At 31.4% G+C, this 17,593-nt stretch overlaps 2 protein-coding genes across 3 annotated transcripts; one reads left to right on the plus strand and one right to left on the minus strand.

The window, feature by feature from the left end:
* Nucleotides 1–2,523: 2,523 nt before the first annotated feature.
* On the plus strand, nucleotides 2,524–6,161 carry LOC141460089 (procathepsin L-like). Its single transcript, XM_074139761.1, has 6 exons — nucleotides 2,524–2,613; nucleotides 2,744–2,896; nucleotides 3,611–3,790; nucleotides 5,263–5,454; nucleotides 5,577–5,742; nucleotides 5,823–6,161. The coding sequence occupies exons 1-6, from the start codon at nucleotides 2,524–2,526 to the stop codon at nucleotides 6,026–6,028; spliced, it is 987 nt and encodes a 328-aa protein (XP_073995862.1). The 3' UTR covers nucleotides 6,029–6,161.
* Nucleotides 6,162–6,800: 639 nt separating this feature from the next.
* On the minus strand, nucleotides 6,801–17,051 carry LOC141460076 (procathepsin L-like). 2 transcript variants are annotated; one of them, XM_074139745.1, is made up of 7 exons: nucleotides 16,492–17,051; nucleotides 15,829–15,949; nucleotides 10,329–10,478; nucleotides 10,048–10,236; nucleotides 9,292–9,486; nucleotides 8,419–8,581; nucleotides 6,801–7,060 (listed from the first exon to the last, which is right to left on the minus strand). In XM_074139745.1, exons 2-7 carry the CDS (start codon nucleotides 15,916–15,918, stop codon nucleotides 6,855–6,857), a joined length of 993 nt encoding a protein of 330 aa, XP_073995846.1. In that variant the 5' UTR covers nucleotides 15,919–15,949; nucleotides 16,492–17,051; the 3' UTR covers nucleotides 6,801–6,854. The 2 variants fall into 2 exon arrangements, with proteins under 2 accessions (XP_073995846.1, XP_073995855.1); XM_074139754.1 differs by lacking the exons at nucleotides 15,829–15,949; nucleotides 16,492–17,051 and adding an exon at nucleotides 12,869–13,070.
* Between the last annotated feature and the right edge of the window lie 542 nt (nucleotides 17,052–17,593).

A 17,593-nucleotide genomic window follows, 5' to 3' on the forward strand; every position in this document is an offset into this window, starting at 1 on the left:
TTCAAACTTTCCAAGCAACTTAGACTAAGAGTGTGGAGAAGGAGTCTTTGATACAGTTGAAGGCACGAGCTTTTAGTGACGAACTCTCAGCTAAACTATTAGGTATTGTAGTTTCAATTTAATTTAAAAATTTGTGTTTTGTTATTGCTGCATAACTGTTATAGTTAGGCTTGATGCCACAGAAAAGTTGTACGAAGTGTTGAGTTTGTTTAGAGGTGTGAATGGATTATGATGTTCGGCAGGTAGTCTTTTCTAGTTATTATTTGTAAGACACATTATCATTTCATGTTTTCTGTTAGTTTCTAGATTAATAGCTTAATATCCGTTTCTAAACACATATTACCATTAATAATTAGTAATCAGCAAGAAACAGCATAACTAACAAACTGTAGATAACAAACTTGGAAATAATGGATCGTATTTTAAAGTATGTTAAGAAGGAAAATGATAATAAGTTGAATAGCAATGCAGTTAAAGAGCCGGGTCAACAATTTACACTAATGCAGAATAGAGCAACCAGTTTTGTTGGTGATAAGTAACGAGCAGAAAATAAATAAGTGTTAAATGAAAGGAGAATAACTGGTAAAAACAACTTTTTTTTTGTTTTTGTATTTAGAGATGATTTATTGAATCGCTTATTTATTTACACAAGTGTATAAATATAGCAGATGTAAGCTGTACCCACGCGATTTGAAAGACATACTGAGGATCTCGCAAGATTCTATGCTATTTACTTACATGTAATAAAATCTAAGTACAACTAGCTCTTCAAAGAATTTTGATTTTGTTTATTTTTGCTTTTTTACTTATTTTAAGTTACAATTATTACACTTTTTGAACTAGTCCATTGTTTTTTTATTGCAAACGGGTTAAACGCTAAGTATGAAATGTTTTTCAAATTCAATGCCAAATCGCTTAAGAATAATAATAATCTTAAGAATCATCCAGAGCGAACATTTATTCTCCAGAATAAAATTAAATGCAAACTTTGTCTAGGTTTGGCAGCTAACCTATGTATATTTAATAAGCTAAATTATTCAATCATTGGCCGGCTATTTTAAAGTGTCCACGCTCCAACGTATAGCTAAAATGGCAATCACTTACTTTTCTCTTTCATTTAGACTGTTTCCGATTAAATTTTTTGCCCAAGGACAATAAACGATCAGGAAAAAGAAAGTCAACCGCTTCCATCAACACAACTCGTAATGCTAAAAAGTAACTCTTTTTATTACTGCAATAAAGTGAAGTATAGTAATTGCATATTTTTTCTGGCAGGCTTTAGGTCCAACTATCAATAAGATGTCGCAATAATCACCATTTATTATATTCTGAAATAAAGATTGTTCGATGTAGAATTAGAAACACTTCTTTCTCTTCTCACCAAGTGACGAGTTTTCGTGATCAACAAATTAGGTTTCAACACGTTAATGAGAAAAACTAGAATGAGAAAGTAGAAAAAAAATCAACATTATAAGTAATGCAAGTTACATTAAACTAGATTCCTCGTCTTCGGGAGGTCAAATGTTTCCCTACCGGAGATTGTGGCATCTGGTAATCTTAACGAACTCTCTATTCAGTGCACTGGGCGATTGAGTCGCTATGCTCTCTAGTATCCTGTTGCTACTTTATTAGTTTATTGCATTGGAATCTGGCAACCTTTAGCGGGATTTGTTGTTTTAAAGCCCCGATACCTCTAACGAGATGAGAGGTTGATGGGGAAAATGGGCATTTTGGATTGTCTGCGTTCCTTCCCCTTTTTGGTGGAACCGCCCTTTTAATACAATCTAATCTGATGCAAGTTACATATAACGTTTCTCTTCTACAATCATTTAGCTTCGTACTGTTGAATGTAAATGGAATTAAATGACAATAAATAGCTAAAACAAAATTTGAACTTATACTTGAAGAAAGAAAAAATACAAATTTTCAGAATCACTCTCATGAAAGTTGAAACTGTAAGCTAAAAGCTTCCTACAAAGGTTACATAATTTGATTAACAATCAATTATCGCGAAAAAACAAACAAGAATTATAGGAGTAGGTTTTAAACAAGATACGAAAAACTACAAGAAAATAAACCATTTGCTTTCAGGCAAGCAATTTTCTAAAAGCTTGACATTCTAAAATATATTCATATATATTAACACGAACAGTAAAGAGATAAAAACTATAAAGCACAAATATACTGAAATGGTGGTTTAGAGACAGGTCGCAAGTACCCTTCCTTTTTTAATAAATACAACGTTGAAAGTATGACTTTCAAACTAAAGTGATAAATCTTCACAACGCATTAAAGTTATTTTAAAAAAGTATTGATTTTTTGTCTTATAAAATACATAATATTTGTTAAAACGTTGTCTTGTATAAATTATGTTCATTTTTTTTCTGTTACACATATAAAGTTAGGTGCATGTCTTGATCTGAGGATCTCCAATTCTTGCTTCTAACTATTACAGCTACTTTCTAGAGGTGAGAGGACGTAAGATTGGTTCATTCTAATATTAAAAATACTTCAGTAGGAAATATGAAGATAGCAGTTTGTTTGTGTTTCTTTATTGTTAACAATCATGCAGGGCTAAATGATCACATTCCTGAAGAATGGTTTGCATTCAAGGTGAGTTTCATATCAAGAAATTATTTATCAGTATAAAGGAAAATGTAATAAAATTGTAACAATAAAAAAAAAGAAGGGAAATGAACAAATTTAATTAAATAATAAATGAAGAAAAGTGCTATTTGTCCAGGCTCAATTTGGTAAAATTTACAAAAACAGTTTTGAAGAACTGTATCGAATGAATATCCACAAGGAAAACCAAAGGAAAATTGATGAGCATAACAAGCGGTATGAAGTTGGTGAAATTTCCTATAAGTTGAAAATGAATCATTTCGGAGATCTGGTTAGTAACATTATTCAATTTATGGTAAAGTATAATAATTTTAAGTACTGTTATTTAAGTACTTAACAGTATAAAATTCATTATATTTAAAACCAATTTTTAAAACATGGAATCACTTTTTTATAGACAGAAATAGAAACTATTTAGATAATATAATAACTAAATATAAATTATATTTATAATTTAAAGAATAGTTCTGTAATGATTGTTTATGAAAAACTGCATGTAAAAGCGTAATGTTGAAAACCACCCTTTACAAGTTTTTCCACTTGTACTATAAAATTTAAAATATAATATAAATAGTATATTACTAAGATGGAGCAGTTTGTCTATTAAACCAAATCATTAATTGTACCAGTAGACGATTTTCTCCCAACGAGATTTGAAGGTACACCTATCAAGTCAGCCAACTCTCATAAACATGTCTTAAGATTTGCGCAGATTGTTCTGATTTGCGATTCTGAATCTGATTGGGATGATTAGTGGGATTGCTATTGAATCATTCGGAGAAACAATTCGAATTTTAGTTTTTCTCCAACCGATGAGGTGAAAGTATTGTTGAAGATCATGATGTTGATGAATTGCTCAGAAATTACTATATGGATAATTTGGAATAATGAAAAGATGAACAATGCTGCAATTAAAACATCCATCACCAAAGGTGCCGCCCTCTTATTACTATATTCACTATCATTCTAACTTGTATTCTTGTAGATGCAACATGAATTTAAAGCTCTAAATAAGCTGAAGAAAACATCAAAACGCCAAAACTCAGAGAACGTGATTAGAGCAACTGGTGCTAAATTACCAGCATCAGTAGACTGGAGAAAGAAAGGTGCCGTGACTCCAGTAAAGGATCAAGGGCAATGCGGATCTTGCTGGGCTTTCAGTACTGTAAGTACTATTGTTTATTATAAATTTGAGTAAAAAATAGCATTGTTTTTCACATTACTCTGTCTTGGAAAAATGAAATTTCATCTAGGTGGCTACTTTATTTCTTTAAAAATAAGTACTGGGTTTAATGTTACAAATTATTTCATAACGTATTTTATAGGCCAATGGTGGCTATAAGTCATAAGATTGTTATAAATTTCATTATATTTCATTTGTTGAGGGCTTTTCAAATCAACGTAAAGTAGCTAGTATGTGAATGGGCAAATAAAAGGCGCTGTTTGCCGCTCAAAAGATGGTATCAACCCCATAGTTCTTGTCAAAATTCACAGAAAAGAAGCACAAATTAATTGTGACAAATTGTGCGCACTTTGAATCTGAAAAAATACAAATTTTCGGAACTTGCCTTTCACCGCAAACACTCCGTGGAGTATGCTGATACAGCTAAATCTACTGAACGTTTCGATTTGATTGGCGACTGTCTCATCTAGCACGATTTCTTAGTTCCCTTTACAGGACGAATGCGTCGTCTCCCACCAGTCGATCTATCCATTAATAGATCTTGAAGCACATTTGGTGTATCCATACGTCTTTTCTCAATTTTTTCTTTAAAAACTGTCGGCTATTACAATAATTTTGATATCATAATAGGCTGTACCAAAGCCTTTTCCAAGGCCATGCTGTTTTTTCTAATACATTTGGTAAGAATATTTTTAGTTATTGCCGTAACACATGTAGTTATTCTAAGTTTCTTCAATAATATCTTGTAAGGTGGAATTCACCCCGACAATGTTGCTAAACAGGCACTTAACGCATAGCCCTTAAGCATTTCATTAAGGCTTTAACAGAAATTCGAGATTCGCCATGAAAGATTAACTCGTGACACCTAGAGGCGTCATTCAGAATCATTATCCAGGTAGAAAATTATGTGAACTTCAAGCACAGAAGAATTGGTAGTAATTGTTATTTTTGTTGAGCTTCTTTATGTTTGAGTTATGTTAAAATCAGTGCATTAAAAAATAAATTATTTGTACGTTAAGTGCATTTTATTGCAAGATAAAAAAAGTTAATGACCGTTCCTATAACATTCCTTTGTTTAAAGTGTCCAAAAGTTTAGAGGGATGAGTCTAGGGTAGATAATCCTCTTTTTAATTTTAGTATAAAAAGTGAAAACAGTAGGATTGAAGTGTATGATTTGTGGATTTGTGATCATGAGAAAAGATGTGCTGGTCTCTTTCCTCACGATCGTAACTAATTGAAGGTGGTAGGCGGAGTCACTGACCATTGCGAACTTAAGGCCGAAATTAATCAATAGAATGAATCGATAGATACACAAATAATCGTGTGAAAAATATCCTTATTTCACTTTCGTTTATAAAATATTAAGATTTCGCACAATTAGTGCAGAATGTTCTAGCAAATTGAGGAGTTTTATAACCTATCTAATCAACTACTAACAAATTTTATTCTTACAGACTGGCTCCATGGAAGGACAGCTTTTCCTTAAAAACAAAAAACTTATTTCATTAAGTGAACAACAATTAGTGGACTGTTCTACCAGTTTTGGCAATGAGGGCTGTGATGGTGGTCTCATGGATCAAGCTTTCCAATATATTAAAGCTAACGGAGGCATTGATACGGAACGCTCGTATCCCTATGAAGCTGAAGTGAGTTTCATGCTTTACTTAGCTTCCACATTTGTTTTTTCATTTACAGACGTTTTTAAACGTCAAATAAAGTTTTAATTGAAATACATTCAAACTGAGAGTTTTCGTGATAATTGCGTCAGGATGATAAATGTAGATTCAAGACAAAACCCGTAGCAGGAACTGACAAAGGTTATGTTGAAATTGCTCAAGGTGACGAGAATGCCCTTAAAGAGGCTACAGCTAAAATTGGCCCAATTTCAGTGGCCATTGACGCAGGAAACTTATCATTCCAATTTTATTCTGAAGGTATAATTATTGTTTGTATATTATTTAAGAATTCTATGAACTAAATTACGTATTGTATGTGGTTTTTTTCGCTCCACTAGGTATATATGATGAACCATTCTGCAGTGATACAGATCTAGATCACGGAGTATTAGTAGCTGGGTACGGAACAGAAAATAATAAGGATTTCTGGCTGGTGAAGAACTCATGGAATACCGATTGGGGTATGGAAGGATACATAAAAATGTCTCGTAACAAAAATAATCAGTGTGGAATAGCTTCACAAGCTTCTTTCCCACTTGTGTAAAATTTAACTGTCAATAAATTGGAAACACCACAGTATTAAAAAATGAATTTACGTAAATATCAGATTCTCTTAAATTTACTTTATAGTTGTTTTTTATTAACATTGTTGACATATATCTTTAAGTTCTCGAAAAAAAGAAGCGTAATTTTAAGCATAAATGTTGCTTATAATGCAATAAACCAAATCTTCTCTTGCAACTGTAATAAAGTATCTTATTAAACTCTGGAAGTATTCTTAAAACCTTTTCCCAATCTCCCTATTTCCCGAATTACGTGTGTTGAAATGTCGTATATTATTTAAACAAATCTTTTTAGATTGCATAAACGGACGGCTCCCGTTAGGCAGAAGAATGTCCATAGTTCCCCGTTCACCCTCACTTCGAAATCAAATACTTGAGAGTCAAGAAGAACCTACCATCTGAAAAATGCTGGATGATCATAAATTACCGGACACAGTAATTACCGAGGATATACGGCGGGCCTGTCTGACAGTTTAACTCCGGTCGCAATAATCTCGGGTAGGGAGACCATCACCTTCTGTCTTCTAATAATTTCTTCTTTCTCCATTAACTGTCTTCCAATAATGGAGAAAAAACTGAATTTAAAATCTAATATAAAAATAGGCACCCACAAAAATAGTTTGAACTTATAAAGAAGTATAAGGTATGACACTATAATGGTGAATGTTGAAAAAAAAGATTAATTAGTTGAAAATTCATTTTTATTTTTTAAATTTAAAATAATAAATATAATTAAATTTTTATGTGTTAAAAATATAATTAATCAACCCAAATAAAAATGTTCACCACGATTATGCATATATTTTATTAAAGTTTTGGATAACTAGCAGTGCTTGCAATTCCACAGTGATTTCTTCTGTTTCGTGCCACCTTCATGTAGCCACCTTCTCCCCAGATGGAAGAACAAGAATTTTTCACTAACCAATAATCTAAATCTTTTTCAGTTCCATAACCAACAATGAGAACACCTCTATTTATGAATATAGGATCGCATTTAGGTTCATGATATATTCCTGAAATTCACAAGTATTTGTTTACAATTTAAGATTACATAAATAACTTTATGTCAGACTCAATAAATAGTTTTACTAATAATAAATTCGATTTATTAATCAGAAATATTTCAAACATATCATTTAATGAAAACTAAAAGTTAATTTATTTACTAGGATGTTTCTGTACAATAATGCCTACCAAGCGTTTAAAACACCAATTTTTCATTTAGAAAATTTGCGCTTAAAAAAGAGAATTTTTTTTAAATAACAGTCTCTGTACTTTTTATCGGACAGATGGCTGCAAAGGTAAAGTAAATTTTCAATTTCTCCAAAATTACATAGCGAACATAACAGATCCTAACCTAACCGATTATAATTTAAATTTAAAAATTCCCAGCGTAACTGAAATATGTTTTTTTTTTTGTCACCAAATCCTAAGTCACCTTACAGATAATTTTCCCAAAATTTAAATATTTATACTACTCATGAAGATTTGCCTTCTTAGGTAGAATCTCAAACACGTCCCTTTGAGTAAGAACAAATTTTTTTGTAATATTATTGGTCTTTTTCTTCCAATTTTTGCTAGAGCAATCATCTAATATCACATATTCGCCGCCAGTCGCAATGTTTACCATTTTTATGATCAATATTGAACTGTTTAAAAAAAAAGTTTCTTTCTCTTTCCAAATGCAGATGTATTCATGGGTAAAAAGAAAATACTGAAGTATTTTCTTGTGGTTCTTTATAATTTTCATTACCACCTCACTCTTTTTTCTGTGCATGGACGTCTTTGACATTAGCGACCCAACGCTTCATAACTCTTGGTACCATTACTTACTACTGACCATACAACAGTATTGAAAACTTAATACTTAATTCAAAAGTTAAGTTAATGTTTAAGTCGAAATTTTTATCCATAATATAAAACTCTGACAAATGCTACTCGGATTATGCTTGCCCGAAACAACTTTTCCCTTTAAATGTACTCGGAAATTTAATGTTTGTTAAATCTAACTTTATACCCCAATAATTATTCTTAACAAGATCTATTGCTTCTCTCCTATTACCATTTTTCAGTATTAGGCTCTCTTTTACTCCCATGCCTATTAAAAGTCTTAGTTTCATTATATTCCTTTGAGGATTTGTATTTCTGTACAGTTGCCTACTCCTGGAACCATCTTCTGTAAGCAAGATTGCCAGCCAAAATATTATGAGATCTACATGTAATTTTATTTTGTGGTTGCATAATAGACTGCAGCCTAAATTAATCTAAATTTGGCATTATTTTAGTTCTCATCAATTTCGAAACCTAAGCAGTACACTTATAATAAAAATAAATATTTATGTTTTTCCAAAATTATTCGTTGTTAAATTACCTGAAGCATAAAACTGGAAAGATAATTGTCGAGCATCCATTGCAGCTGAGATTGGTCCTACAAAAGCTACGGCTGCTTTTAATGCATTTTCGTCTCCTTCAGGAATGTCAACGTAACCTTTAATCTTTATGGCGTCTTCGATTTTATGTTTGCAGCCGCTATTCTTAAAACAAAATATATTTCTTCAGAGTGCTATAGAACTGATAGAATAATTTACAATGAATCATGGTGTTTGGCAACAATTGTAACTACTCATCGCGCCACTTGTCTACTTTACAGATTTAATTAATACTCATTCTCCTTTCAATTTTATTATTATTTTAAATGTTTGAATCGTTTTTAGATGATTTTAATAGTTTGAGTATTAATTATTATATAGTATGTTAAATTTTTTAGAGCATATTATTGGAAAACTTTAATTTTTTTATTTATTTTCAGGGAACAACCTCTACACCCCGGAAAATCGTATTAACCTGAAGCAAAAAGTATTTATGTCAGTCAAAAAAAGATCTCGAAAAGTTAACATACGATGTATGTAAAAACCCAGCAAATGCCATAATATTTTTTTGTGTTCAGATGACCTCAAAAATGTATTTTTCCAGTTTCGAAAAATGGACATGATGGAAGTATTTCCTTTTACTGAAGAAAATCAAAAGCAACCTATCTGTTTTCTAACGGTAAATTTGTAACTGGACAAAAATGGCAAAAAAAAATCTTACTTGGAACAAAAAGAGCTAATTTTTACACGGTCCTGTCATTTACTATTGGAATCGATTAGGTTAGCGTAAACATATTTATATAATAAAATTAGTAATCTGCATATTCCTCCATATATTGCAACTTTTTTGATAAAATAAAATAATAAAAGAAAACCTCTCTTGCTTCATATGGATATGCTTCCTCAGTGTTGATTCCTTCAGATTTGTTGATGTATTTAAACGCTCCATTCATCGTACCAGATTTACAACCAGAATTTCCATATTCTAGTGAACAATCGATGAGATTTTGTTCGCTCAGTGTTATTAATTTTCCAGTTTTCATAAAATATTGACTCTCAATGGCACCAATCTGAAAGCCATTGCCAAAGTAAAAAACTTATTCACGTTGATGTCGTATATTAGCAATAAATTTATAATGTCCAATTATTAAGTACATTTTATTTATGCATTTACTAAACATCCTAAATCTGTTTGGGCGGTCAAAAAATAAGAGAGAAATGCGTCTAACTTTCTCAACCAAAAAATCTAAAAAAAATGATTTCTAAAGATAAATTTACTCCTTAGTTAAAAATCTATAAAGGCTATGCTCTTAGTTAATTATCATAAACAGTGAGGTAAGGAGGAAAGGTAAAAAATATGATTAGGATTCTGATAAACAATAATTTAGCATTGCCTCAAGTGGCGAAGTGACTATTGGAAATATGTATTAATTTATACATATTTATGGTAAAATGTTTTTATTAAAAAGCTGTTACTGGGTCGCAAGTGCCTTGAGGATTAGAGGAGTTTTACTAAGAAAAACAACTAGGTAAAAATAAATCTTCGGTTTGGAGTAAAGAAGAATTATTTTACATTAGCACTATTTGTCTAAGAAATGTGTAAAAAAAAAAAGTTTGAAGGTAATACTTACCGCGCTGAATGCCCAACAAGCACCACACTGACCCTGATCTTTTACTTCATTAACTGCTCCTTTATCTCTCCAATCTATTGAATCTGGGATATCAAAAGAAGATGGAATTTTAAATATTTCATGACTGAGCACTTCAGTTCTTAAGGACCGATTGAAGCTGCTAACAATAGCCCTAAATTCTGATGGATACTTCAGTAGCAAAAATAATGCATTAGTAGTTACAATGATAAATATACGGAATACAATAGCAGATAAAAATATTTAATCAAAGCTAAAAATACCATTTCACCGTATTGGTTCAATCTTAGACTTTGAGATGTGATTCCTTTTAGATTAAGTATGTTATAATCATAAATAAAATCTTTATTGCGGAAATAAATTTGCATTCTCTTTTCATCATCATCGCCAGAATATATTTTCCCAAAAGTGGTCTGAAATGTAATAAGAACCAATAGTACAAATATTTTAAAAATTATTAATTAAAATTAAATAATGAAAACTATAAATTCCGCATTTAACGTTAATATTATTACTAAAAAGATTGTTAAATCTCTAAAACAATTATTGTTTAGAGGAAGGATTAGCCCTATACTGAAATCCCTGGTTCGATCCTGCTTTCCCTGATTCCATCACTTATTTAAGAAAAATCGGATCAAATGGCTGGAGCATATCCATTATATTTAAGGTTTACGAAAAGGGGGATATTCATGAAGCAAGTAACCAGCGAGGAATAACATTCATGAATACGATTAGTAAAATTTATTCAAGAATCCTAGCGTCTAGATTCTCGGATGGGCTAGAAGAAAATAACATTTTGTATGAGGGGCAGTCAGGCTTCAGAAGAGGAAGGTCCACGGTTGATAATATATTCATGCTGGAAAATGTTATTAATTTAAAAATGAAGTATGGCTGTAAAAAAGTGTATTGTTTTTTTATAGATATGAGAGCCGCATTCGACTCTTTTGATAGGCATGCCCTTTATTATAAATTGTATAGAGACGGAGAATCGACCAAGTTTGTGAAAGCGATAGAAAGCATGCATGTAAATACGGAAGCTATGGTACGGTGTAAAGAGGGCCTATCACAATATGTCCAGTACAATACGGGTGTCAACAAGGCTGTATCTTAAGTTATCTATTCATTCATCACATAAATGAACTGAGTGAGGAATCGGGATGTGGAGTGAAATTGGGAAGTTTAAAAATTAATATGTTGGCTTTTGCGGACAATATAAACTACTCAAAAGTTGCTAAGGAATTTATAAATAACATCGAAAATAATTTATTTGTACAATGTTTTGATGTTTATTTCTTATTTTGGTATTCAATATTTGTTTATATTAAGGAATTAATGCACTTCTTAGTCGTACAAAGAATAATTCATTTTGATAAATGACAAAAACAAACATTGCTAATTTTGTCCTTTAACACATGGGCTGAAAAGTCCCGGGCCTAACACATAGATTGCGCTAGTTTTATTGCATTCACCTCTTTTTCAGTTAGTACTAACCTTCAAAAGACAGCTGCTAAAATTTCACGATATTCTATTGATTAGTTTGTGAGTTATTGTGCTAAGAGTGACGCTACTTTTGTTATTTTCATAACAATGGATCAAAAACAATTTGGTGTTTTAATTTTACACTGCTTCTTGATGGGAAAAAATACCTTTCAGTGTTCAGTATTCTAATGCATTTGAAAGTGAATGAACTATTTTTTTCTTCTCAATTCTAATTTTTCATCATGCAAAGAAGACCTCTAAGAGATGAAAGGGCAAATTTAATTGTCCAGTTTCATTTCCAGGGCCTTTCTCAGCTTGAAATTGCTAATGCTTTGAACATTGCGCCAAGTGTTGTTTGCCGAGCATTGCAAAGATACCACGAGTTTGGAACTGCACAAAACGCCATGGCGGTGGGAATTTTCGAAGAACCACTGAAAGAGAGGACCGCCTAGTGAGGATGAATGCCCGCAGAAACCCTTTTTTGACCGCCCGACAGTTACAAAATCGTCTTTTTGAATCCTCTGGGAATCAAGTATCTGATCAAACGATTAGAAATCGTGTGAGAGTGGTTGGTTTACATTCGTATCTCCCAGTTAGAAGGCCCACTTTGGATACTCGGCACAGAAGAGCAAGATTGGAATAGGTAAACTCTAGATTGAGAGAGAACCAAAACTGGGAATTTGTATTGTTTAGTGAAGAGTCAAGATATTGTTTATCGAGTGTTAGCAGACGTTTGCGAGTATGGAGAAAGCCACAATTTATCCAACCGGTGGCAGCATATCGCGGTGGCGGTGTCATGGTGTGGGGTGGAATTACTCTCAACAATCTTACTGAACTGCACATCATTCAGGGCACTTTAAATGGGATGAGTTACAGAGACGACATTATTCGGGGGTTTGTCTCAGACTTCTGAGACAATATTGGGCCACAATTTTCTCGACGACAATGCCCGCCCTCAACGTGCCAGATGTGTTCTTGAGGAAATTTGTCGTCTCGGCATTACCCACTTACCACTGCCAGCACTATCAGCAGACCTAAACCCAATAGAGCACATTTGGGACAATTTACAGAGACGACTAAATAACCATCAGCCCCAACCCAGAAACTCCGGAGAGCTTGCTAACGCTTTTACATTACTAAGGGAAGAAATTCCGCAAGAAGAAATAGCTGCCGTTATTTTGAGTATGGCAAACCGTTTTGAAGCTGTTCAGAGAGTAAGAGGAGGGTACACCAGGTACTAAAAAACTATTAATTGGATTAACAAAATAAAAATTGTGGAAAAACCAGTGGAGATGTTTTCCATAATTTGTTAGGCGATACTCACGGTTTTTGTTAAATCGTGTTTTATCTTTGTTTTTAAACATTTTATCTGTTACAAGATAATTTGATATTAAAAGACAAATGAAGCAACTTTTATTTTAAAAAAATATAACTCTGTCTTTTTCTTATCTTTTTATTGCAATTCCTTAGCAACTTTTGAGCAGTTTAGTTATAATGGCTGAGGATCCTTTTTCGTTGCAGTTGGTGATTAAAAGGCTTGAAAAATATACAAGAACCTGGAACTTAACAGTTAATTTAGCTAAATCCAAAATAATAATTTTGAAAAGAAGCGGTGGAAGAAAAGGCAAAAATGAGAAATGGAGGTTCCAGGGTAGCCAAATAGAAATGGTAAATAGCCTAAATATTTAAGTATAACATGTCAAGCACTTTAAAGTTAAAAGACCATTTCTATGAAAGAGGAAAGTGCGCAAAAGGGATTACCAATAATATTTGGCAAGATATCTTTATCAAAGAAGAAATTTCAGTAGAAGCAAAAAACAGAATATTTGAATCAGTCACAAGATCAATATTATGTTACGGAGCGCAGGGTTGGGGGCATAAGTCTTTTGATGAAGTCGAGAAAGTCCAGAGATTCTTCCTAAAGAAATTGTACAAATTACCTCAAAACACCCCGCTTTAGACAGAGACCAATAGTAGCCCACTCTTTACATATAAATTTAAATTGCGCTCTGACTATATATTAAAAATTTTGAACTATCAAATTCTGTAAGCTTATAGCGATGGAAGTAATGAATAATAAAATAGGTTGGTTTAAGAACTGGGAAGATCTAATTAGAGTATATAACCCCTCCTGTAATTTAGATGTCACACAACCAGAAAAAATGAAAGAAATATTAAATATAACTGTTGCAAAGTTCGCTTCCGGGTATAGAGAGAAATGCATTGAACGGGCTGGAAAAAACATTAATCACAGTCTGTGCAGTCAATTGAATTATAATATTAATTACTTGAATTGAAATTTAAAACTAAAAGATATCAGAATTATAATGAAGTGTAGGAGCGATCTACTGAATTTGAACTGTAAGACATATATGATAAATAAAGAATATCTGTGCTATCTGTGTGATTTAAACCATAATGAAGATACGTACCATTTCATATCAACCTGCCCGGTGTTGAATGAATTTAGAAAATTCTGCTTTCTATAAGACTAGCCTGACACAAGAAGAATAAATTCAAATATTAAATGGAAAAGATTGGCAAAAATTGTCATTTGCAAAAATAGCGGGAAATAATAGAAAATTTGTAGTAAGCCATTTCAACTATTAACCATTTAATTAAGGTATTTCTGTTTTTTCCTTATTAGTTTTTTCCATTGCATATTTGTTCTTATTAATATAACAAATACAACAGATTTTGTTTTTTACTTATAACGGTAGGTCCATTTATTTTTTTTCTTAATCTATCAATTTATTTCTTATTTAATCTCAGAGATGTAATTTTATTTGTTATCAGCAGCTCCTGGCAGATTGATTAGGGAAGTGTTTAATTTATATATTGTAATTATTTTGTATGTTTTTAAAATTAAAGTAATTTATCTATCTATGCTGGAGCATATTGAGAGAACTGAAGAAGAGAGACTTGCTCGGTAATCGCTTTAAAGTTACTGCACCATAAAACATCAGTAAAACAGTAGCTCATGTTGAATAAAAATTTAAGAAGAGAAAAAAAAACACAATGTTGATGGTTAAAACTTTGACGATTGATCAAAATTCGATGTAGTCAAGAACATGAACGGATCTGAGCAATACTAGTGCACAACTTAGAAATGCTCGAAATTCCTACATTCATTCTTTTCACCAAGAAGGGGAGTCAAGGGGGCAACTGGGTGGTAAATAAAGTGGATCGTATATTATTATTATTTGTTTTATTGCTTATAAGAAATATATTTACATTTCTATAGCAAGAGTTTAGCCTCTGCTAGTGATAACAATAAAAAGAAATAGCAACTTCCACTAAAAAGATAAACAAACTAAAAGTATGAATTACAAAATTAAAATCACCCCTTGTTACAATTATTTCTTTAAAAAAACAAAGAAAAATAATGAAAACGGTATATTTACAAAAATTAACTCAAGTTTGATTCGGCGGCGGAATTTCTTTATAGCTGTTGAATATAAGTTTTACAAATCTGTACCTCTCATCTAGAGCACCAGAAATGAAATAAAACAAACTGTTTAATTTATCTTTGCTGTCGATTTCGAGTAAATTAGTGTAAACGTCAGAGTTAATAGAGCTTAAGTGGATCGTATATTATTTCTGAACTCGAAGAAAGATAATCAATGTAAATTTTGTAATTAATGAAAAAGTAAGTACCATTTTAGCGACGAGTTCAGTTTCTGATTTCTTTGGTCTTTTATAAATTATAGATTCAACAAGAATAAGGAAGTTCGTCCAATTGTGTAAAAATGAACGTAACCTGAAGTGAACATGAGAGTTAGGCAGCAGTAACTTTTTGTAGAAAAGCAGAATTATACACAAAAAATCGAAGAGGTCTAAGCAGTAATCGAAACTAAGAGTAAAAGATATGATTAACGAATGGAATGGTCAGATGGCTTCATAATTCAAGAGAATGCAACTGATCTGTAATAAATTCATAGACCAAACAAGAAACTAAGAACATAAATTTTTCTAAATTCCAATTTGGCGGATGGTCACTTGGCTTACACTTTTGTTTTGTAAAAATTGAAATTATAAATGCTGAAAAGAAAAGCGTGAATGGATATGATTAATAACATGACGGCATACTGGATCTTTGGTACTTAGTTCAACAGGGAGGAATTCGAATGTATGAAATAGGGATACAAAGAAATAAAATATAAAATAAGATTGTATTAGATTATTGCCTCCCTCTAAATAGATACCAACAAGAAATTGGAAGAGATAGCCTTGGTGAATATCTCTCCACCAAAAAATTAAAATGTAATTATTTTGAAATAATACTTTGAAATCTTTCCATTCTTCATGATCTTCTGTTGAATAATACCTTGCATGAGTTAAAGAAATAATCCAGAACAATAACAATATTTTCATATTTGTCTGTAATTCTCACAGAAAAAAAATACTGTAACAAATAATTCAAAATCAACACTTTAAATTATTGGAAAAAAAATTAACAAATTTAGAATAGTGAAGAATGGACATAATGCAGATTGTAAAAAACAAATATAAGTAAAAGATTATTTTTATAAAACAAAATAAAGGGAAAACATTTTAGCCCTTTTCAATAAGTTAAAAGATGTAATATTTTCTTGCAATTAAAAGCAGCAAAATTATTACGTTGGATCATAAATCATTAAGGCTTCCCCAAAAAGAACTAACATTTGATCATTGATAGAAAAGACAAAATATTTTTTACAAAAGTGCGCAAATAAATACGTACATTTAGAAATTTAAAATTTTATAAACTAATTAAAATACAGTCTCAAATTGTAATGGACACAATTTAACAAATGTGAATAATTAAATTTCCCTTATCACGGCTTAAAGAAGGTGCTTAACAATTACAGTATTTTTAATATTATTGAATAAGATAGTTGTAAAATAGTTTAATCAGATTGTAAATTGTGAAGTTTTTAAATACACAAGTAATAAAAGCATCCTCACTTAATTCTTAAGGCGATCCAATTAACGTTTTGCGTTTAATTAAAAACTTTTTATATTGAAATAACTGTTTAGAATGTTAAAAGTCATATGTTCAAAGCGTATGATTTGTATCATTTATTGAAATCACTATATAAATGCGGAACACAGTTTCTTACTTCTCTCTTTTTCATTCTCACGCTTCTAATTATTAAAATAAATGCATATGTTAGATAGGCTTTTTTACTTCCAACTATCAAATTAAGTGTAGTGAACTGAGGCGACTGGAAACTTCTTTACTATAATTTCTTAAATACAACATTAAATAAAATCCTAAGCCTAGACCGAGAATCAAACCTAATGTACCACAATACATTTTACCTTGCCTCGCCTCGCCTCCATCATTCCGCTATAGTGAATCTTCTCTTCTCATAATCATGTTATTTCTTTCATAAAACAGTTCCTGTAGGTTAAGCAGGACATTTTTGCATCTAGTGAAATATTAGATTACAGAAAAGTGCACTACTTAATTTTTGCCAATTTTTTTTTTTGATAGATAGCAGATATTTCCTTCTCGACACAATTGTTATAAATTAATTTTCATTACTCATTATTATGAAAAACTTTTATTTCAAGACAGAGGTTGAAGGACGAGTGGACGTGTGAAAGAGGTATTCAGGGTGAGCAGAGTTTTATATTATAGAGTTAGTAGAAATATGTCACTCTTCCAATTTTAATATTCCCACGTTTCCATCCTTTGTGGCGTTCTCAGAAATTAAAAATTTATGTTGTCTTTAGAAGATGGATACTTCCAGAGAAATAAATATTTTGTTTATTCATATTACTAGCACCGAACTTCTTTTCTTCTTTGCAACCCTAGAAAATATCAACTATTTGACATAAAATTCCTTAACCATGTAGAATAGGTTTCTTTCTTTTAAATTTAAGACACGTCAAACACTAAGACCCCACTATCTTATCACTTCACTCGGGAAAAAATAAATTCAGTAGCGATCTTCTTAGCAGCAGGACTGAAAAATAGAATTCCAAATTTTAATGTAGAAAAGGTGGTTGATTTATTTAACATTACATTATAAGTTTATTACTAGCCATCAATTCTTTAGAA

Source organism: Rhodnius prolixus, unplaced genomic scaffold (assembly GCF_049639745.1).
Source record: "Rhodnius prolixus isolate KJV_2025 unplaced genomic scaffold, Rpr scaffold_1, whole genome shotgun sequence".
Classification (NCBI taxonomy): domain Eukaryota; kingdom Metazoa; phylum Arthropoda; class Insecta; order Hemiptera; family Reduviidae; genus Rhodnius; species Rhodnius prolixus.

Excerpts from the sequence above, each read along its gene's own strand:
- LOC141460076 (XM_074139745.1), bottom strand. The coding sequence starts at position 15,918 with ATGAAAATATTGTTATTGTTCTGGATTATTTCTTTAACTCATGCAAGG. Across the intron at positions 10,479-15,828 it reads AAGAATGGAAAGATTTCAAA|ACCACTTTTGGGAAAATATA; the intron begins GTATTATTTCAA and ends ATTACATTTCAG. Across the intron at positions 8,582-9,291 it reads ATCCATATGAAGCAAGAGAG|AATAGCGGCTGCAAACATAA; the intron begins GTTTTCTTTTAT and ends TTTTGTTTTAAG.
- LOC141460089 (XM_074139761.1), top strand. The coding sequence starts at position 2,524 with ATGAAGATAGCAGTTTGTTTGTGTTTCTTTATTGTTAACAATCATGCA. Across the intron at positions 2,897-3,610 it reads TGAATCATTTCGGAGATCTG|ATGCAACATGAATTTAAAGC; the intron begins GTTAGTAACATT and ends GTATTCTTGTAG. Across the intron at positions 5,743-5,822 it reads ATTCCAATTTTATTCTGAAG|GTATATATGATGAACCATTC; the intron begins GTATAATTATTG and ends TCGCTCCACTAG.